This window comes from Synchiropus splendidus, chromosome 5, assembly GCF_027744825.2.
Source record: "Synchiropus splendidus isolate RoL2022-P1 chromosome 5, RoL_Sspl_1.0, whole genome shotgun sequence".
NCBI classification, from domain to species: Eukaryota; Metazoa; Chordata; class Actinopteri; order Syngnathiformes; family Callionymidae; genus Synchiropus; species Synchiropus splendidus.
Genome location: NC_071338.1, coordinates 6061919 through 6085656, shown reverse-complemented (window position 1 = coordinate 6085656; position 23738 = coordinate 6061919). Strand labels below are relative to the sequence as shown.

At 43.9% G+C, this 23738-nt stretch overlaps 1 protein-coding gene across 8 annotated transcripts in view; it reads left to right on the top strand.

Annotated features, from left to right (window-relative positions):
- Positions 1–1183: 1183 nt before the first annotated feature.
- The window catches only part of LOC128759469 (calcium-activated potassium channel subunit alpha-1-like), an 85812-nt gene continuing 63257 nt past the window's right edge, over positions 1184–23738 (top strand). For all 8 annotated transcript variants that reach the window (XM_053866440.1, XM_053866443.1, XM_053866435.1 and 5 more), the window contains exons 1-2: positions 1184–2009; positions 14020–14163. In XM_053866440.1, the coding sequence (XP_053722415.1) occupies positions 1776–2009; positions 14020–14163 (378 nt within the window). In that variant the 5' untranslated portion in view covers positions 1184–1775. The remainder of the gene's footprint in view (positions 2010–14019; positions 14164–23738) is intronic.

Sequence of the window (23738 nt, the reverse complement as noted above, 5' to 3'; positions counted from 1 at the left end):
CGTGCCATATTGGGTAGAAAATATGGAAATAGTTTCGGGACAATAAGTGGTAGTACAGGTGAAAATATAAATGAAATTGTGTAAAAATACATCCATGTTCCTCATGTATTCCCTCATTTTCGGGCACAATTTGGGCACTGCAAATTGCAAGTCCGCAGCATATTTTTTTCAGGAAATATAACGCAGGAAAAAGACACTAGAATGACATTCAGTGAGGTGTTGCAGCTGAGGCGAATCATTCTGTTCCAACTTCACCTGTTCATTTGCTGAGTGTGTTTACCTAGTCGTCCACCAGAGGGCAGCTCGCGTGAAGCCATGCTGAAAGAACAGACGCCGTGCACCTCTCCACTGAAGCAACATGTTCTCTACGACGCACTGCCTTTGTATACTTTTTTCTGTTGTTGATGTATGAATTGAAAGAGACGAGGCAAACGCCAGTGAACATAGCAACTAATCCAGCATGAAGGGTTCACTCCCATTATTGGGGAGCTCTGCCAGTGACAGCGGGACCGTTCATCAGATTAATATGAGGCTGCTTCATCCCCACACTGACGAACATGCACACATTTCGAGGTCAACTGTTCTCGGACCAGTGAAGTCGACAGCACCACAGATGGTTGTATATCACGGGAGAAGAATGACCCGCTCTCTGACTGTTGCATTAGACCGGGACCTTCAGATTGGTCAGCAGCGGATACTACGTCATCACTATTGCTGAAACATTTCTGGTACAATACAACTTTCACTGAAACAAAGAAACACCGCAGTACATCAACACGATTAGTGTTCATCGCATGACGGGGAGACGCGCGTAAACAAAGCAGCGGCGAACCTGGCTATTATTTATTATTCATTATTACAGCGACAGAACTACTTCAAAACTCTGGTGAGAATGATTGCATGAGAAAGGTATCAATGGTTCGTGGTTATCCAGCGTGAAAGAGCCACCAGGTTACTCCACAGTACACCCAGGGCGCAGCATATGTTCCGCCGCCTTGAAAACATGAAGCAGTTTTTAAGTCTTTCTGGGCATAAATGAGTCTTCAACACATGAACATGTTTGTTTAGGGGAGGCTTTGAAGTCCTTGATCACTCGCCTTTGCGGTTGTATATCTATGAAAACATGAGCTACACATGTAAATAAAGGGAGGCGGGTGGTGTTGGCGACACTTGCTCTCACTTCTCTGGCCTGACAGCAGCTCCACTAAGGATGACGGATGACGCGTGAGAGGAGATCAGCGGGACTGATAAGCCCCTCCCCTCCCCCTCCCCCCTGCTACCTGTAAATCTGCGGCTCCATCTTCCAGCAGGCGGGCGCGGACCTGCACTTTCCGAGCTGCCGTCCGTCGCTCGCTCCTGTCGTGTGGCGGACCTGAGGGAGAACTGAGCCTTCAGCAAGGTGGAGGAGTGGAAGAAGCTCTATCTAACCGCCACCACGCATCATCATCATCATCATCATCCTCGGTCCAACTCGTGCTGTCTATTCTCGCTGAGAAATTCAGGACTTTTCTTTTATTCATAGTTCGGGGAAAAATATGTAACAGTCGAATGACGCTCGACTTCGCCTCCTCGCCGGACTGATTCATATTGTCTGTCAGACTATTTCAATTTCCTCGGACTGGACTGCGGTTCCGGTGGATCCAACGGGCAGGTGGACCGAACATGGCCGAGCCGCGGAGGCGTCAGGGCGCACTGGCTGGAGCTCCAAGCACTGCTTGAGCCAAGTCCTCACTCTCTGACTGTTAGTCCAAGTGGTGGTGACGTCAGAGCCCGCGATGCCTAAAAACCGGGAGCGGTTCAACCCGGACCCTTCGATCGTCATCTCCAAGATGAGCATGATCATCCCCTTCTCTCCAGATGTGCCGTGCGACAGCAACAGCCAGCGCATGTGGTGGGCTTTCCTCGCCTCCTCCATGGTCACCTTCTTCGGGGGGCTCTTCATCATCCTGCTGTGGAGGACTCTCCGCTACCTGTGGACCGTCTGCTGCCACTGCAGCTCCAAGAAAAAGGTGGGTGAAGAACCTGTCACCACAAAACTTTTGTGTTCCAACTTTGAGTGTGACCCTTCACCTGACCTGGGTGTTGTCAAGCGTGAATGAAGAGTGACAACTTTGGGAACCAATGTTTACAACGTCAGCCTCAACAGACAGAGTCACACAAAATGAAACTTTCAAAACGAACTATCACAATCACAACTGTTGAACCTGAACTGTTATACAGCCAGCCTCTCAAAATTGACATGTAAAATTTCACCCTCAAACACGCAGCACACTGTGTGTCCGATCACAAATCAGTCCAACATTATGAATTAACCGTCATAAATGGGTTTTGAAAAGGCCACTGCTGATGAATATCTGAACTATGTCATGGTCTACTGAAAGTCTGATTCTGGTGTGCAACCATTATGGGATGCTGCTGAAGAGCTCGATGATACCCATCCATTAAAACATGTTCCGACTCAAAATGCTGACTTGGCAGTGAACAGTATGAACTGACTGTAGTAACTGTGACAACTTCACTACAGGTGATGAACAATTCCTCTACTACAGTCGTTCTTAACCTGGGTTCGATCGAACCCTAGGGGTTCGGTGAGTCGGTCTCAGGGGTTCGGTGGAGCCTCCGCCGCAGAGGTCCACCCCTCAGTCTAGTCTGCAGTTAGTGTGTCATATTTTATTTTTTACTAAAGAAGGGTTTGGTGAATGAGCATATGAAACTGGTGGGGTTCGGTGCCTCCAACAAGGTTAAGAACCACTGCTCTACTACCTCCATCCATCAGATCTGAGCAGGTCACACATATTGGCAAACAACTATTCACGCACACACCCAGTCACCCATTAACTTCGGCGTGTAATAGGGCTGCGGAAGGAAAGCAGAGTGCCCAGCAGTAACACTCGCCCATAAAGACATACAAACTCTGGCTGCAGCACGAACCACTGTCACGCTGTGCTGACACTTTTTCATCCTCTTAACAATCACACCTGAGTTTTTAGTTGTTCTGAGTGAATTTGTTTTTGTAAATAATATACTTTAATATAAAAAACAAGATTTATCGATTTAAACCAGGGGCCTCAGACTCATGGCCGTGGCCCCCTACAGTGCACTTATCCTACACTGCATAGGTGAATCCCTGTGAATGGAGAATGGAAATGTTTACTTAAACTTGAAACTACGGTTGCAGATACATCTGCTGTTTTGTTGTTTTTCACTCATGACTCCAGTGCCCATAAATGGTCAAACTCACTTCAGCCACTCCCTGTTCAGTATGAAAACTACTAAATCGCTGAAATGCTTATGTCATCGAAACACTGGAAATATTGCTGAATGTGATTTTGACAACATGATTAAGATGACATCACTACAGAACTATACAGGAGTAGAAAACAAAATAAACCGAAGGGCTGGGCAGCCTTTCAGGAGTGCAATGCATGCTGGGATGCCTCAAGAGCAGAACTCACTCTGAACACTCTGGTATCCGGCACCTTGAGTGTGATGCACATTTGTGGGGATGACTTCTTGTCATGGTAGTTAGAGCACATGTCACATATCTGTTGTTAGCGGTGTTTGTAAAATGAGCCGGTTCTATTGGTCTTCCTCAGTGAACCTAAGTGCTCATATCCTGAATGGCTTTGATGACAGACAAACAAAATGGCCTATAAATCTGTGTCAAAAAGCACAGGACCCTTCACTCCCCTGGTTTGTGACACAACCTCACCAACAATTTGTCTCAGGTGGCCCCCTGTCAATAAAGTTTGAGACCCCTGGCTTAAAAGAATCACATACATTCGGAAAGTAAATAAAAGAGTGTTAGTAATTACAAAAACATTTTTGATAAATTCTTGAAACCAGAAACAGAAACATTTATGTACATGACAAATGAAAACATGGGTCAGTTAAATATAGACAACATTAAATAAAACATGGGTAAGTTAAATATACACATTAAATAAAATACATGAAGTAAAATAACGATAAAATGTCAAAAACTAATAATGAAAACATGACAACCAAATTTTCACTAAGTGCAAATAAATGCAAAATAAATAGCCCAAGTACAAGTTATTGCGTACTTGATCCTCACAGATGACCTCAGCCACAGCTCTGATTATTTTCAAAGCTTCATGAGGCTCAGGATCACATTTGGAGATGATCGTAACTTTTACTGTCGGTTTAACTGCTGGTCGACTTCAGTCTGCATTGCTACAGAAGACTCATTTTCGTGAGCTGAAGGCAGCTAGCCATGGCTAATGGCTAATAACCAGACAACCTTGCCACTTTTCATGGCGCTGACACTACATTAGCCGGGGCCCACACACTCCATACCTATCATTCTTGTGATAGAGTCTGGTGAATATTTACATTTTCTTCAGAAACTTGGGAGTTTAACTCAGAAACCTTCCAAAGGAAGCACGTTGTGAATGACGACGACACCGTGGCGACAGTATTGAACCACCACTGTAACAGTCTGTAACTGCTCCTCGCCACCCGTCAGCTTCTGCTTCTACTGTCAGTGGAACTGTAGAGGGACAAACCGTCTCCGAACAGAGTGAGGCCCAGAAACACATCAAAAACGTGCACTGAAATGAACGATTTGAAATGGACAACCTTGTTAATAACACTGCAACATTTTGTAATTTGTTGAGCAGATAAACAGCTAAATATGTCATGTGACTAGAGGCTACCGATGTACTGTTCACTTCACTCTGCTACCTGTAGCTGCAGTGATATGTAGCTTGGCAGTTTTAGCTGTGTAATCTCAGTATTAGCTTCACTGAATCAGACTGAGAGGTTGCAGATTTCCGTGCGTCTGGTGGTAAGGTGTTAAAATGAGGACCCGAGTCAATGCTCTTTCCAAAGTTACCTTGTACTCTAACAGGAATAGTAGTCCACTAAATGTCATATTATCATATGACCGCCAGATGAACCCCAAATTTTAATGTTTAGACAATAAAACCTTTACTGTGGATGATACCATTCATGCAGCTTGTTCTAATAATGTGCGGCTTTCTATTCTGTACTGAGGTTCATTCTCAGTCTCACAGAGAATGATGAAAAAAGTCCACAGTTAAATATCACGATGGCTCTCTGTATTGATCAAAAAGCATCCACATTTTTGCTTTCATCTTGTTAGCAACTATCATGAATTTCTTTATAACTATCCAGCCGATGATTCATCCATCCATGCCAAAGCTAGTGCGGAATTTCTGACCTGACTGTAGTTCAGTGAGTCTGGGACCGCTGCTGTATTGCGAAGCAGCCATGTTAGTGTCGACAATGCTGGTGGGATTTCACCAGGACTGAACACAGTCCACCTGTTGCTGTTCGTCCCTTGGGTAGCAGCCATCTTCAGATCTGCAGAGTCAGAGATGCAGATTCAGGTAGGCTGGTGTGGTCTGGGATATAAAAATCACTACTTTTGTTGCTAAGCAACAAGCAAACTAAAGGCTTGAGTGGATCTGGGTGGTGGCAGTTGTCTGGACTCTGAGATGTTGGAGGAGGAGGAGGAGGAGGAGCAACACTTCCTACCTCCTTCCCCTCCCCTCAGCCATTCCACATGATCTGATGAGGCGTTCACTGCCTGATCTGCTCTTCCTGGCTGTAATCCAGACTGCGATGATGGTGATCAATGTCACTGCTGCGGCAGCTGTGATGGATGTCTCATCGTTATCAGTCAGGCAGGAAGCAGGAAACCATGTCCACAACCATGTCCAGTGTGTTCTCCCTGGAGATCATTAAGCCCTTCATTATCTTCATTTATTTAATTGCTGGCCCATTCATTGAATGAAAAAGGGTCGTGAGAAGGAGACTTGCTCACAGGTTGGGAAGATCACTGGGCTGAATGGATGGAACCAAGAGGCTAGCTGATGCTCGTGCTGGTTCTGAGAGGGAGGTGTCATCACGCTGGAGCACATCTCATGGACATGAGGCTGTTTTGCTGCGTGAACATGACTCGACCTCTTCTGTCCAGCTTGACCATTGTTTCACATACAGCACTTTTCAAAGTGTGTCGCATCTTCCTTCCAAATAATGACTCCATCTGCTTGTAACTAGTCCTCAACTCTTTCAAATGTTCACTTGTTTCCCTCTTTATGAAAGAGCAAACGCAGTATTTTCATACTTCTCTCGGCGCCAGGCCAATGTGAATGAGTCATTAATTCTATCACCTGTATTTGGCCTTGATGACCAGTGGTCTCTTCTCTTTTGCTACCTGTCACTTGGGCCTGATCCCTCCTCTCTTTCTGTTGACTGGGACTGCGCCTCCTCTGGAGTGCGTGATTGGATTATAGCAGCAGCCGCAGCATCGATTCTGGCCACGTCTGTCCAGCTCCTCTGGAGCCAGCTTACTTCACTGTCATTTTGTGTCACATTAAAGTGCAAAACCAGAACTACCTGTGGCTCCTTCACAGGCAGATGAGACAGATGCGCCTCATGCTCTGTGAGAGTTGTGTCGCTGACTGATCTCAAGCAGAACCTGTCTTGGTCTGATGCGTCTCCTTAGTCACAGTTTGCAGGTGCCTCATTAGAAGTGTGGTGCCAGGCTCGCTCCTGACAGGCTGGGTGGGTCCCTGTTTCCCACTGGGCGTCTCAGGAGAGACATGCAGCCAGCTTAACAAACCTATATCGTCCTCAGTCAGCACTTCTGAAAAACAGGATCAACGCATTGAACTGACGCATGCGGCACAACTCTAAGGACCCCGGACGGTGTTAAAATGAAGTTGTTTAATTGCTTCATGAGAATTTGAAAGCTAAAAACAGATTTTAAAGATACGGCAACAATTTTACATGGTCGCTTTATTAACGTGTTTGTGTAATTTATTATTAGGTGGGAAGGTTTTTTTGCAGGAAAGAAACTCAAAATGTAATATTCCTGTAATAAAAGGTGCAAGAATAATAGCTATATTTTATATTATAGCAGATTTTCTTCAGCAGAAGCAAAAGAACAGCGCTGTCTGTCCTCATAATGACCAAACTTGACCAGCAGGAAGCGAGCATGACCTCTTGCTCGCTGAACATCTGGGTCGTTTTCCTTCATAGAGAATGTTTTGCTTTATTATACATGCAAGCTTTGGTCTCATTCTTTTAGATCATTTACTTCCCCTCTATTCCTGCACCATGCACTTGTCTCCCTCCAGTTGATCAATGGCTCTTGGTGTCAGGAGCGTCGGGCAAGATAGTGAGACCTAAATTTAGAGTCTGGCAGCCCTGATCAATGGGACGATGAGACACCCCTCCTCAGTCACTGTAATTACATGTACTCGCACTGCTTCCTGCCGCCTCCCTCTGACTTTTGTGCTCGAAAAATTGAATCCCACAATTTGCATTTTCCTGCGGTAGTTGTCTTTGCTTGTAAAAACCTCAGCTGTAATGACATACTAATGACAGGCAATAGAATGCACTGCCACTAGAATGCACTGGTTTACAGCGGTGGAAAAATGTTTTGGGACACACAGCGCATTCTACTGTGCACCAATGACAACTGACATATTGAAACTATAGAATTTAGTTTTGTTAGTTCTTGTAAACAATGCAAGTAACATCTGACTTCCGACCGGGATCGGTTCTGACCAACCGGTCGGAAGTCAGATTGGACGTAAGTCCAATGTCATTCAAAATAACTGACGTGAGGGTTATAGGTGCCACTGTAGTGGTAGATGGCTGTGTGAGAGTGAGATGCTGGGATACTGTGCTGCAGTAACTGTTGTACGCCATGCCGGCTGGCTGCCATAAGTGTCTTACGGACTTGTGGTCGTAAGTCAAGCAGGTCGTAAGTCGGCAGTTACTTGTATACAGAAATATTTCTTTGTGCTTTTGAAGCGTGACAGATTTTTGCAATATTTTTCAACATTACAAATTGTGTCAAAATTTCAAGGTTGACTGAAAACATGCGGGGACAACATGCCCATCACTACGGCTGTGATGTCATCGCCTTGAGGATCCAGTGTTTCTTGTTCAAAGCCCTGTATAAAGTTTTGTGAATGTACATGCTGGTTTGCCGTATTCTGCACAACAACAAATATTGAACAATAACTCACCGCTATTGTGAGCGTTAGACCTGAACAAGTGAGATACAGAAGGAAGCTGGCCAGGCACTTCACTCTGATGTCTGCTCAGAAGTATGAAACCGGCTGGCAACATTAGATTTGGCTTTTAAAACACGGACACAGTGACTTTTAAAACACGGGGTGGGTGGATTACCTCTGAGCAGTGGTTAGATACCGGATAATTGCAGTACATTTGTTCATGAGCAACATTAAACTGAAGCAGCACCACTGCATCATTCAGAAGAGGAGTTCAACGTTGTAAACTTCCATTGGTCAGAAAAGTTGGAGCTCAGCACAGTGATTGTGTTTTTAAACATCTGATCGGGATTATTAATATCAAATTGCAGAGATCATGTAGATAAAATATAAACAGAGAAGTATGTAAGCTTAAACTATGAGACTTGAGAAGCAACTGTGTGGAAATACAGAGCTGTCCGTGCGGGTCATGATGAAGAGAACAATGTCTTGAACCTACCAGATCAACAGCAACATCCTCTCCATGGCAACAAGTTGAAGTACTAAAACATTTTAGGTCATGAAGGGCAATGGGTGCCTGTGTTTGTCTCTGTTGTGGTCTCAGTCTCTTGGTGTGCTGTGATTGGGCAGCAATATCAGTTCATCAGAGAAAGAGGCCTTGGGCCTGTCCTGGAATCTTCTGTGGACCTAGTGCTGGTGATGGACAGGAGGACATCACTGAGGTTCTCATCCGTTTTTGTTAGGCCCTATATGTACGTTATTGATCATGGGACAGAAATGCTAATGTAGGTGTTTCACTTTTCAATGAGTGAGTTTATTTCAGATTTCTTTCACACGTCCTGGTGCACCAAATCCGTGTTTGACCTCCAGTTCTGGTTACCATGTGTCTTGAGTCAATTTGGACACGCCATTGTGTGTCGTTTCATCTGGGATAATTCATCTGAATTGAAATTCAACAGTTAAGACTGAGCCTAATGAAGTCCTTGGCAGATGCCAAGAGTGATGCCAAGATGCTCCAGGACATTAGAAGGGAGGCCTCGAGCACCTGCACTTGCTCTTCTTCAGGAGATCCACGAGTCTGATTTGACTCTCAAGTGGTTTGAGCAGTAGTCTGATAACAGAGATGTAACAGTAGAAAGGGGAGGCTGATGACCCGAGACAGGACATCAGCAACACGAGTCTGTGTGTATATTAACAAGTAGTGAATTACTGCCACTTAAGATCTCAGCACGCCTTGTAAAGGGGGAGATCAACTCATGCTGCATGGCTGTTTTTCTATTGCCAGAAATTGTATGTGTCGAGGGAAGAAGAGAGAGAACTTTGCTACTTGAATATGCACTTGAGTGTGTTCTGGGAGGAGAGAAGCCTCTTTTTAAATGGCTGTTTATCATAATTGCGCCACCTGCTCTAATTTCACCTGAACAGTGCTTGGAGTAAAACCTGGCGATGCAGCAGAAGGTTCCTCACATCTTTTGCAGTACAGACGTCATTCAGCACGTTTGCATTGTCCAGCAGTTTCCCACAGACATTGGGTCAAAGTGGTGACTGTGGTTGTACTTGTATATTTATAAAGAGTATAAGTCACTCTTTATAAATATACAAAGCAGTAACAAGATGCCAGAACAGCTTCTGTGTGTGGTTAAATCCTGCGATGAGTCCTTGGTATGCATTCGACAATAGTTGGTGTTTGAAAATAAAAGCTTGTCATGTGTATTAAGCTTGTGTGTTGGATTGGTGGATCGGCTGCTCTGTTGAGCAGGAGACACGCTTGAGTTTCGGCTTCCCAACCGTTCGCCAGGAAACAGATATGACCGCTGTCGTAATGTGGAGAAAAACATGGATTTGGGGCAGAAATATCAATATTCAACATACATAAATATTCACAAAAATCACAATATATTTGAGAAATTATTATTTTCCACATCTCTACTGTTTAGGTTTAAGACAAACCAGCCCATAGAACCATATATAAAACATAAATATAATCAACTAGCAGCCATCAATGGCCGCAAAATAAGATGAGACATTAGAGGGGGTGTGTCCTGCATCTCAGTTATGTTTACAATGCCGTTTTAATTGCAATTCTGCCGGGAAAATCGTGTCACGGTTTTGACTCTTATGATGGGATCATTTTTCGGAACGCCAAGAAAAATACAAAGAGGACAAAACAAATAGTCCAAAAACACTTTTCTCCATGAAATAAAACTCATTTAAATCATGTGAAAACAACGAAGCCTGTCAGTGAAGTCAGATTTGTGTGACTCGCATGGAGGGGGTGTGTTCCGCAGCACTGGGAACCCCCTTCTGGCACCCCACTGTAGTGACCAGGAAGTCTGTGAGTGGGACAGAGGATAATTCCTCCGCACATTCAGATTCAATTGTGCGATGGTCTTGTTGAAATGGGGGCTCAAGCACAGCATAAACCTAAAGCTGAAACCTGTGTTTTGCCTGATGCAGTATGCCATCGTGTCTGCAGCAGTAAACACGGAGCTGCCAACATTTTAGCGGTGGGCGACTGTGTGAGATAGGCCTTGTTTACATGAGTACTGTATGAGAGATGGCAGCCGTGCTCCCCTATAGCTTTGATAATAACCCAAGTCAGATTCTGCTGCTGAAGAACTGGTTAAGTGCTGCAGTGGTGATGGCTGTTGAGCTGCCTCCGTCTTGGTTCCCGTCGCTGACACTCTGTGGTGTTGTGCCACCAAATAGATGGCTATGGCCAATGCTCGGTTGTGTTGCCTTAACATGAGGTCGGTACGGATCACTGATGATCTGTTGCCGCACTAATCTCGGCTAGCTACGCTGCTCCTCAGTAACCTGCGCTGTTTTCCATTCACAGTAGAGACAAGCTTTGGTGCGTATCTAAATTGTGTTAAACCTGTTGACGTGCTTAAGTCACCTGAGCTTCCAACCCATTGCAACTGATGGTGTGTTGAGGTTGAGAATGAGGTGGGACTTAATAAGTTAACTTTAATTTCTAATGTTCATAAATCAAGCATTTCTGCTTCTTTAAAGGCTATTCATCTCTGATCTTAGAACGGCAGAGGTCGTGAAAGGGGAAATGGCTTATGCCTGCGGAATATGAAACAGATGGATGCATTAAATATATTTCTGGTGCCGAAAGTGCAGGTCCATGGAGGGGCCTTCTCTTTTTGGTTGAACCCAGACTCTGTAGCTGTACTGAGCTTTCAGGGTCACCTTGTGGTGCCTGTGTTTTGATGGATGGTCCTCTCTTGGCAGAAATTTTGTGGTGTTATTTATTATGTGCTATATTTGTTTTAAGCCTCCAAACCCGAATATATTTGTTTTAAGCCTCCAAACCCTCATCTTCCTCTGTAGTGAAGCAAACTTTTGTTTGTGTTTCTGCTTTCAAATGTTGAGATTGTACCAATATAACCAGGGCACACAATATTAATAAAAATAGTATTATTCTTAAGACAACAAGTTTTGCACTCAATAATAATGCAGAGTATGTCGTTGAATTCTACTACAAATTGTTTTAAACTAACTGCATCAAGAGCAAGTGTCAGTGTATTATCAGAGTTTGGTCCCGTGCATGTATATTTAGGAAGTTTGGCACGGCATGATGTGAATTTTGAACGTTGGCATTCAAGCAAAAGACAGTTCTTCTCATAAACTGATGAAGACTTGATTATGTCATACTGTCTTCTTCATTTAGTGACAGATCACTGAGCTGGCATGAAGGTTGCGTTGCGATGGCTGCTCGATGGTAACCCACATGGTGGTTCAGGTGTAAAGCCGCGGAAATGCCTGTTTAATATTTTTGAGTGGAATTCAAATGACAACAAACAAAATGTAATCCCAAATTTCATTTTCACACTGAAGTTCATCAAGCGTCACTGGTTGTTCTTATATATTAACTCAGTGTGAACTGTACTATGTTTCTGCGTCATTAACCCTTTGACAAACTATGTTTGTAAACAGATTCAGGGCTTTGAGTAGGACAGGATTTTAACAGTGATCAAATTTGCTCTCCTTTTTTTCTTTCCTGTGAACGTTGTTAGCGGATCCACTGTCCTCCACCTCCTGCTGCCGCCCGGGTTTAAACGGTCTAAAACAGATGCTGCTGCATAAATTATGGAGCAGAAACACCCGTGCAACAAAGTGATGAAAATGATGGTTTGGAACACGATGGTAATAAAATAAGATATCATTATCGGGCACTGGCAGTGACAGCGTCTCATGAATCATAACAAGGTCTGCTTCTCTTAATTCTTCCCGCTTATGTTCGGTCACTTTCACATCTGCTCCCCTGTGTTCAGCACGCACAGATACAATGACAAACATAAAACAATTTAGCTGGAAATGTTGCGTGATACAAGTCTCTGTGTGCTGTCACACTATGGAACTAGATGGATCAGTGACTTTGAATTAGTGTGGGTGTTTTGATTAGTTTGGAAATATGAAGTTTGTGGAGATGTGTTATGAGTCTTCTTATATTTATAGGTTTATGTACAAAGTCTGTAACCGCACGCTAGTAACAAACCAGAGATACATCTCCAAGGGGACGACACAGACATCACTAGCTATTTCTAGCATTATTATGATGATCAATATTCTGTTTCTGTATGCTGTTTGGTTTGACGTTTATTGTATTTTATTGGCCTCACTGTTTGACATTTCAAGCACATAACACTTTATTTCTGTTTGCCAAGGCTCAAGTTACACCTGTATAATTGTGTGTGTGATACTTGAAGCTGCATGCGGTGTTTAATGTACTCATGCGTCAAGCTGTAACAAACACAGGCTTCATGGCAAAAATGTTGAATTGTGAGTGAGTTGACTGCAGAACATGTTGAGAGTTTAATCATAGCACTGGGCATTGACTCAAGTCAGTGTGCAGGAAAATTGTTTTATTGGGATACTTTGTTTTATCAGTGAAATTTCTACAGCGAATACTATAATGTTGGACAAAATTTATGGATGACTTGTTTGTGATGACTTTGGTACACACATTTTCACATCGTCCAGCTCAAACACTCAACTGCGACCAAGCACGGGAAACAAAGCTGGGTGAGAAACATACAGGAGTGATGTGAGACTAAAACTAAATTACAGCCTTAGTCTGACAAATGTCCCTCTGACACATGAAATATTTACCTGAAATCATTTTAGAAATGCAGTGAAGAACAGAAAACGTGCCGGTGACTTCCTCTCAACTTACTACTATTAAACAACAAATGCATTAACAAATCTTCCAGCCATGAAATTAATACCTTTTTCAATTCAATAGATACGAGTCAGCACATTTTCTGTACGAATATCTTAATAACTTTGAGCAGGTTCTTCAGAAACGCTTCATCTAAATCAGTTGTTTGCTGTAATCCAGGAGCCAGTGGCGTCTCTGCTGTTTTGACTGCTTCAAGTCAGTTGTTCTCTCTTCATTCGCTGTTAGCACACGGTTGCTTCTTATTGACTGGGTGAAGTGGAAGGACTCAAGAGGTCGCTTAGGCACTCATTGCATGGAGGCGACTTGGAAATTTAACTCTCTTTATGCTGCTTGTATATTAGGAAATGGCCAGAGTTAGTTGAACTGGTTGTCTGGTCTGTTGTAAACCTCTTCACTGATGCATGTCACCATTAGGAGCAGAGAAGCAGAAGGAAGTTGCTGCTAGTGAGGAGTCTGAGTCACATCAGCCTCAAGGTTGTTTTATCAGAGCGCGATGCTAACCTGTACATCCTGTCTCCATTTCCTGCGAGTGAATCACTCAGATCCGTGCAGACCGACACCTGCCTGGACAGACGTCAGGCAACCCACTCAGCAGGAGCTCAGCAGCTGCCATGGATACACTGGCTGAAACTAACTAGTGTCCTCATATGTGCAGCGAGGGGCAGTGTGTTCGAGCCCGGTCACCATCTTTTGTCTGTGATGTGAAGCTGTGCTGGCAGTGCTCCTGCTTCACCTTCAATGTGCCGTGTTCTTAAATGCTCATCTATAAGGCACGACTTGTTAGTTAAGGGTTTTCCATCCTTGGTCTTCCAGGAAGTCCATCGGATCACCACTGGCGATGGCCTCAAACGTGCCGACAAGGACGAAGCTGCGGCCAGTGAGGTGGGCTGGATGACCTCCGTGAAGGACTGGGCCGGAGTCATGATTTCTGCACAGACGCTCACAGGAAGAGTGCTGGTGAGTAGAAGGGCCTGCCTTCATGCTTGACTTATTTCTTCATTGACACATGTAGATATGAATGCCTACATGCAGCAGGTCGCCTGAATGTGATGAAACCTGGCAGCTGGTCTCAGTCACCTCCAGATGGAGCTTTGGAAATGTCAATGGGAGGAATGAAGGCCGGGAGCGACTCTTTCATGATTTAATTTTGATCTTATCTGGGGCTGTTTTCAGTGGCACCAGAGGAAAACAAACAAGTGCAACAGAGAGATATAGAGGCTGAATTGAGGTCACTCCTGTCTTAGACAGCGGAATCAGAGAGGCAAGCCACAAAGGTTCATATTCTCAATTGCATGTCAGCTGAGGTGGTTGCCATGGCATCTGCTGCGTATGCTGAAGCATGCCGGCTAGAACTGAACGATGAAACTTGATGTTTCAGGTCAGTCACATGATGACAAACGCAGACATGATGTGTCTTTCCTCCTGACTAGTTTTGTTAATAGCTTCTGGCACGGCGGGATTAGAGCTACGTTGTGATGAAATGTAAATGGGCTGGAATGAAATGCCATGCCAGAGCCTGCCGCTGTGCTTGGGGACTGCAGCCCACTCCTAGTTACCTCTCTAAATAATTTGGTGCAGTCAGTGTCTCGCGCTGGCTCTGGCCTGTGGATAGATGTAGTGCTCATACTGCACAAACTGCATTGTGTTGCCCTGACGGTCACAGTCAGTAAACAATGTTTAATTCCATAAACATCCCACTGCGAGTTGCTGTAGACCATCAGCTGGCTCGATCAGATGGCGCTGTAGTGTAAACAAACCTCAACCTCTCCAGGTGGGAATAAAGTACACTTTCTTGATGCAGCTGGAAACAGTTATAGAGTTATAAAGCACTGATAAAATACAAAGTCAAGTGTAACTATTGAAGGTTACTGTATCATGACCGTCACATATTGACTTGTGGTGCACCGCAGGTCCACGCGATCCTGTTTTAGCTTGTTTTTGTGCTCAGGATCTGCTTGAACGCCAGTTCCAAGTGCAGGCGCTATTTAGAGCGCAAAAGGATCTCTCAAGTGCCGAGTGTGAAAATTCAGTTCCTGCGCTGTCCTGAATTTCCCGGATTTGATTAGTTGTTGTTTTCGACTTTAAACCACCAACGCGCCTCTTACATCACATGCGTGTGTGTCTGTGTGTGTGTAGTTCTGTGTCTCAATGAGGCCTTTACACACATCCATTTAGTGAGTCTGTAACCATGGCAACCGCAGCTTAGCTAGGCACGGCAGATGTGTGCGTTTTCTATGTCAGGCTGTTCACTGTTGCACATTCATGTCAGTCTAACACTGTGAGGCAGGGAATTGAACTGCCGGTTTTAAGTTAATGAGGTGATTTAAGGTCTGTTGAATGTGGTTGTCTTTCCAATTCCCCCGTTTAATAGTAAATCAACCGAAGATCGGAGCACTGCTCCGCACTGGTGTGGTGCATCTGCTTCTCGAGCTATTTTGGATTTTGTCGGCTGATACTCGTGCTCAGCAGCAGGACACGCACTGTACAGTGCTCTTGAGCCAGGTGTACAGTGAATGTAAATAAAGTTACTTCAAAAGTAGTCCTTTGCTACCAATAACTTGTTTGTTTTTACTTATTGTGTATATTTATGATTTATGATGAATTTGAATCTTTCAACTGTCCATTAAAAAAGAATATGTGATTCATGAGTACTTACAGTTTAACATATATAATCATGATTTATTTATTTATTTTAAATAACTTTCAATTTTTTCACTTCTCTTTTGCATGATTTTATTTTATGTCAATAATAATTCTTCACGTCTTCACGTTTTGGAGTGCATTTACTGGGTTCTGCATTGAGCTTTGTACCAGGAAGCAAACTTGGATGGTCTGTGAGTGTCAACAAAGTTCTGAAGTGAGACGTCAGGTTAGGAACAATCCATCATTCTGCCGTGAAGGTGTCAGTGGTCATGTTAGAGGTACATCGGGTTTAAAAACAACTTGAAATTGGGCATTTGACTGGCTTCTTTGCTGTGAGCACTGTGCTGTGCACAAGTCAACGCATCAGCATCGTTCAATAGATAGTGTAGTGTAGTGTAGTGTAGAAAGACTGTGACCGAATCCATGTCATCTCCTCAACATGGTAGATCATCAACACCTTGTTATTGTTCATGATTTAATGTCCTCATCCAAACGCTCGGTCAGGTTTCCGACCAACCTGGTCATCTTGTTTGGTGAAATTAATCATTATTTCTTCGGCAATTTGCTTAGTGTTCTAAATGTCTTACTCGGACCGGCGGGTGCATTTGCTGCAGCATGCAAACTCGGCGCATCCCTAGTAACTCCAGTATGAAAACGTGTCCACTGTTATGAACTGTGATCTGATCAGCACTTTATGTGTTAAGTTATTCTCATGTATTTGCCTAAGGTGGTTCACTGTGGTAGTTTTAATGGTATTTCAGTGCAAGAAACGGACCCAGATACTAAGTCTGTTTTGGTTGTATTAGACCGAGAAGATTTCCAGATGAGTTTTCGTTCTCAATAACTCATGAAGTTAGAGCTCAGACTTTCATGACTTGCTGATTGTCTATTATATTCATTATTATCTGTTGAGATAGCCAAAGCAAATGTGCGAAACATCAATATTGCCTCAAGCTGTTGATAAACGGTGGGACTTAGGATCCTCATCAGTATTGACAGCCACAAGTGCAGCCATGAGTAGATATGCCAGAAGATGGTATTGATTTGAAGCTGAAGCAACTTGGTCTGAAGTCTGACAATATTACTGTCAACATTTTGAAGCAATTCAGCTGGAGGCTTTTGCTGATGTTCTCTCCTCAGTCAGACTGCTAACTTTAAATCTAATGCTGACCTGATTACGGATGGTGAAGTCAGACCATCAATCTCAATATCATAAGCTGACGACTACTTTGTATGTCATTACTTTCTGTGTGTGTGTGTGTGTGTTTTCTTTGAGCCACCACAGGACATGACACTGAAATGCAGTAAACTCTTGGTTTCATTTCAAATGAAATATACTCTCACTCCTCACCACTTTTTGTGTTTTTGTGCCATTGCTAAACCATTTTAGATGGTGAGCCACCATGTTTTTTTTTTTGCTATTGCTATTTAGATTTAAATTAATAATAAACAAAGTCAACAAATTCCTGTTTCCGTCCTTGGCCGGTGGCTAGACTTGTAAATGTTGTGTATTTTAGGTGTAAATATTAGCTTCTTATTTAAATTTGTACTTTTAGGATGTAAGTATATATTAAAATGAACATATACCACACAAGAGAATGGGATGGTTGACTCTTTGTGTCAACAAGTATTGTTTTTTAGTGCACGACTAGAAGGCAGCATAGCCAAGTCTCCTGGTGACATGTTGCGAGTACATAAATAACAGCATTATTTATCACTGCTGTGCCTGTTGTCAGTACTTTTCTCACCTGATGTAGATGACAAGATTGCTGTGTATTTCAGCGACATCGCTGCACACCGTTTACCTCCCGAAGATGCTGAACGTTGCCCACTGCAGACCTGACAGTCATGTATCTGGCCGTGCTTCTTTACAGACCTGAAAAGATCAAACTCTGCCTTCAGGGTTATTTCATTAACCTCTCCTCTCTGCTCTTTAGTCTCTCAAGGTTTATCAGGCGGTGCAGATTGTTCAGAAATCCCAACACTGGAGGCCTGCGTGTGCTAAATCCAGGCCAGCAGCCCGCCGTATGTGAGGGCAGGGTTTCCCCCAGATTGGGGACATGGAAGAATCCCATCTGTTTGTTTGTGCTTTATTGCGTTTCCCCTCCCCCGCAGTTGCTTTTGCATTACAGGACGACCCTGTCCACCATGGAGACTCAAATCTCTTTATATTTGCTAAGATCCCAACTGTTGCAGGAACCATTTTTGTCTTCCCTAAATGAAAACATTGACTGCTATGACACGCGTCCCTTATCCTGGCTTATAGTCTCCGACCGACTTGCAACGTGATTTAAACCATGAGTCCCTGCTGAGTGACATTTAGCCCTCTGTGCTCATTTATAAGGGTCCACAGGATATGGCAGGCCTATTCTTTTGGCCGCAACCAGAGTTTCTATTCATGGAAAGAGGGAGCTGACCTCTTTCTGATACATATTCTAAAGCCCCTTACCTCAAATGCTATCACAGGTGCTGTCAGTCAAAACTAGTCTTGGCCCCACTGCTACAGCGGTCACAAGATGCATTTGTGAAAAAGTCTGCCTTCAGTGTTGTGTATTAGGCTTTCAATTGATGCACGTTGCATATCCTGGGTAGTGCATCACATAAAAGAAAGAGGGGTGTTGGAGTTAGCCATGGGACTATGTATATATGTGTGACTTGGGATATAAAGCACATCAGACGGTCTAAAAGTACCTTCCAGTCTTGGTGACAAAGTGAGTGGGACAACCACACGAGGTGCTATTTATGCCAAGCCCCATCCTAAGGAATTTTCTGAGAAGTGCATCCGATCGTCTTCTCCAGGTGTGTTTATACCCCTCATCAATTGGAACGTTACACGGGGAAACCTTGATGACCATTGAAACCACTCCATCCTCACTCCCACACCGTAATATACTGACGTTGAGAAGGTGGACTTTGGTATCCACGCTGACATTGAAGGCAGCCTTCAGTGTGGTATGTCCTGACGCTGTGGACAGCATGTCACGTAAAACAAAGATGGGGGTTGGGTTTGATAAGCCATTGGACGGTGCTACTTTCATTCTACATGTAACAACTTGTCTATTGCTATTTAATGCCTTTTGCTTCAGTAATGAGGTGAGCCAGGGGTTATATATATAAAATGGCACAGACAAAAAATGTTCGATACCGATATTTTTCGTTTTTTTCTCCTCAACTAAACCCCACACAAGAGTCACGTTTTTTTTAGATGACTCACACAAACCTACTAAATAACAATATTTCTCATCATGTATAAATATAAAAATCTTATTAAAATAAATAAATAACATAAGCAAGAGTTGACTTATATTTGTCATTTGATCTGCCGGTCATGGTGATGTCATAAATACCCATATCGGTGCCAATAATAATAATAATGGGGGCGTCTCCTCTCATTCCAGCCCCCCAACCTCCACCCATCCCGTCTCTATGCGCATGACACTCCTCAAAAACATTTTTTACTCCTGGTTTGTAAACGTGAAATTCAGAAGGCTGCCTTTGGCAGCAGCATAGGACGCAGAAGTCATCTTTCCCAACATTAATACATCACGCCATGGGGGTGAAGATGGGTTTTATCCGTCAGCATGACTTTGGCGTCAATACAGAAAACAAAATGCACTTGACCATAGTCACTATTTGACACCGTGGGTGTGAGTGTGGGTTGTTTAGGAAGCGTTCCTCATTCCCTTGAATGGCTCCTTTTACTTTTGCTTACATGTTCAGCTTCATTAAGAGTCATGGGTGACAAACTACATTAATTGGTCATTTGTTGTTGACTCGCAAGGTAAGTCTAAGTTGAGACATGACTACAACTACTATCTTGAATTAAGTTTTCAGTATGTCAATACATAGGGCCACGCCACCTTTCTGCATGGAGATTGCATGTTCTGTGCGTCAGTGTTCTCCGGTCGGACAACCTTTCACACTAGAACGCTGTGATGATAAAATCAATTGACAAGAAAGAGTTTCTTGGTCTGTGGTCACTTTCCCTGTGAGGACTCGCTGCACATACAGGAGCTGAGAGACAAGGGCAAACGTCGCAACTTCACAATGAATTTCACCAGCAGTCGATGCAATGTTCAACTTCTTCTTGTCTGCTTGTGGGAAGATAGGGGGTGCTCTGGAATGGTCTCTAGTCCATCACTGGCCGCATGCAGACAGATAGCAACTCTCACACACGATTTAGATTACAAAATAAAAACTTCAGGAAGGTTTGATCCAAACTATTACAGATTCCACACCCTGTGGCTCTGATCTTAACATTTTAACTCCAAGACTTCCTAAAATGCCTGTCAAAGGCTGTTGTCAACTGTTGTGTGTGTGAAGTTAGTTGTGTTCAAGTGAAAAATTGTATCACAAATGGCATTCAAAAATGTGTTGACTCAAGCTGCACAACCAGGATGGAAAATATGAAGCTATGCGAACATCCCCGCCAGGACACTGCTCAAGGCTAATGCTAATTCTTTTGGTTCTCACCAATGTCAGTCTATATAGACACTGTATTTGTCATCGTCTATTACTGTGTCTGCTTCGCTGTGTTGTGTAAATAAAAGCAGCGGGTAATTATTGTAATTTCATTTGCATTGCAAACCGTGTGCACTTTCTGTGGTGTTTAAAAAAAGGTAAAGCAAAGTAAATACATTGACATCAAGAGACAAATGAGGTAGAAGTGGAGGCAAAGCAAATGTTGTGACACGTGATAACACGTGGCCTTTTCACCTTGTGAAAGTGATGTGTTTGCTGTTACCCAGCAGTGCGACAGACACAGATGAGCTAGGGAGAGGATGGTTTAAACACCTGCCAGGTTGCTGGGTAATGGCGAGGAAGAGCAGTTTCTGATGAGACTGAGGAGAGTCTGTGTCTGAACTGATTGGATGGAGGTGTCTCAGGCAGGAATGAAAGACGTGCACCAAAGATGCAGTAATGTGTCGCGCAGGGTGGAAATATGTACAGAAGTGCTGTCTTGTATCGGCTTGATGTGATGTCTAAAGGAGGGAAATGGTGACCAGTTCAGCACGAGGGACGCTGAGGGCACTTTCATCAGCCGCTCAGACTCACCTCGTCCTTTGAGGCTTGCATTTGTGCCCTGACATGAAAAAGCTTTTTGTTTAATAAGAGAGAGGGCAGAAGAATCACAGGAGCAGAGGGGGGTGGAGCAATTCCCTTTTTTTTTTTTTTTTTTTTTTACGTACTTGCTGCACCAAAATGATGTGGGCGCCGCAGCAGGAGTGACTGATGAAAGTGCCTGTCATCTGAATGAGTGACGATTTCTGGGACTCCATCACTGCTTTTCACGTTGAGTTCACTTTGGGTCCAAAGTGCGTGTGTGTGCCTCCTTGACTTTCCCGTTTGACTCTTGGCCTCAGATCTGTGTGTCGTGTGAAACAGATATTCCCACACACCCCTGCGGCCTTGTGGCAGAGACGGGAGGCTGTTAGCCACCTGTGGACTCGTGTGCCAAACGGATCGTGTGCGGCTTTCTCCACGCGCTGCAAGGGAGGGAACAATGTAGCAGCGTCACTTGGCTGTCGGCCTGCCCCACAGTCAAACTCTATTTTGAGGTGAGAGCAGCTGCCAGGCGTGTCAGGATCCTCCAAAAGGAAACAATGGTTTCAAAGACCAAATTTGCTTTGATGGTGGCGCATTAAAAATAAACCTCAGTGAGGAAAAAGTTAGAAGCTTACAATCAACACTAATCATATTGCGAGTCATAAGGAAAAGCTTTCCGAAACATCCATCGCTTTTAATAAGTTTGTTCAAACGTTGTTAGCTGAATGCTTAAATGAAAATAGGATCTACTTTCACTGTCATTTTCACAAGTTGAAATTTTTATAATTAAGAGAGAACTTAATGGACCGTGTTACCCTGAACCTGGACTGTGCCGAATGTTGTGGACACCTAGACTCACTCAAGTCGCATGGTTATTCTGAAAAAAAAAAAAAAAAAAAAGAGACCATCCATCCTCATGAAAACCTGTTCTTTCTCCATGATCAAATGAGGATTAATAACAAAAAAAACATATGGGCATGGGAATGTGCTAAGCAGGAGCAGGGCTTTACAGAGAGCATTGCGGGGAGACGTGCGGAAGCTCTCTGTGTGTGATGGGCTTTAAATAGCAATTTGACACGTACTATATGTGAAATAAATGGAGCACCCTCCCATTTCTTATCCCATCTTTTTTTCACGTGGTGCCCTGCCAATGTGTCAACATGCGACGCTGAAGGCTGCCTATTTCGTCACAAGGACGCAAAAAGCAACTTTCCCTACGTCAATATATGATGCCACAGGAGTGAGGATGTGTTGGTTTATACGCGCGCCACAAAGCTGGAGTCAGAGAGGTCAAGCAGTCCCCCTGAACTCTCCAGTCTGACTTGGATGAGGAGCAAATTAGCTAATTAGATTCCCTTTGTTCCTCCACATCAAGGAACTGAATTTCATTGTCTCTGACACTTGCGAAAAGGACTGTCGTGTGCCAACTGCCCATGGGCCCAAATTGAAGTGACTAATCGTCTGCCATCATGTCCAGTCCCCCACCTGTTCTGTCTGACTCTGCCGCTGCCTCAACTCCTGCAGTAACTAGTCACAATTCGTCCAGCTCTGCAGACGCGCGGCCTGATTTGCATTTTAGCACAGGAGAATTACTTCCATTTATTTCGCTCTGTGAGAGGACGCCTAAAAGAGTGGTTCACTTCTGTGACCAAGGTGTCCTACACAGAGATCAAGGGTTAAAATGTTTCAATGTCTGTGATGTTAAAGGTGCCGTCCTTGATTGCACGCACGCTTCAGAAACGCGATGGTGGTCCGTCACTTGACTCGGAAATGTGGGGAATTGCAACATCATATATCAGCTGAGCCCACCAGTGAGAGGCCACGTCCAACCAAAGCTCTTTACGCCTCACAGTGAGAGTGCTTGGGTTTGTTCCAGGACAGCTTAAATCATGGCTGAAGCCAACGCTGGATTTTTGCTGTGTGTCAGCGTCGTAGAAGGAATAAGAACAAGTCACTCTTTCGAGCAGGTGTGATGTTCCAACTGCAAGCAAACATCCTGCTTTTGTTCACCAATGAATTGTCTTGGTCTGCCTGTGAGCCTGGGTTCACCTTTTTAATATGCACTGATATTGAGGAGACGTTTCTTGAAACTGCTAGAAAATTCTGGCTCGATCACTGAGTGTCTGTGTGAGAGCGGTCAAAAAGACTTGCAGTTGTTATCAGTGGAGACAGACTTGACCTGCAGTGTTGAGGGACAGCAGCATTGTTTTCACAGCTCAGGCTCGTTGGGGCACAGATCAGCTTGTCTGCTATATACAGTGACTGCTGTCAAACAAACAGAGCTTCGGGTTTCAGGTGGTGGGTAGTTACAGTGCAATCTATACAACATGAAATACAAACTGCTGCACTTAGAGCAGCGGGCAGAAGGTGTAGCCCACATGGGACACAGAATCTGACGTGGCCTGCACCTTGTGCACCTCCCCCCTTAAGAGTGGCTCAGTAAAACCTGTACACACAATGTCTCCCTGGGAACGGAATTAATGTATGTTGAACTTAATTTTGCAATGCGTCATCATCTTCATGTGTGGAATCTACTAACTAACTATTGACGTTTTGGAAAATCTTGAGTGTGGAGAGAGCACTTCACCTGCCAAGGTCGGCAAATGCACCGTTGTAGCGCAGAGTAGTGAGACCAGAGCCGAGACAGATTCATGAGTTTCAAAAATCCTGTTTAAACTCTAATCCACTGTGGACACAGTGGAAAACCTAGTGCTGTCCACGTGTGTCTGCCGACCCGTTGACTTGAAGGTTTTTCAGTTGATTGATTATAAACATGTCAATGTTGTGTATCTGGAGTATAAACATGTCAAAGAACCGTTCGATAGGAAAAATGACCTTCAACC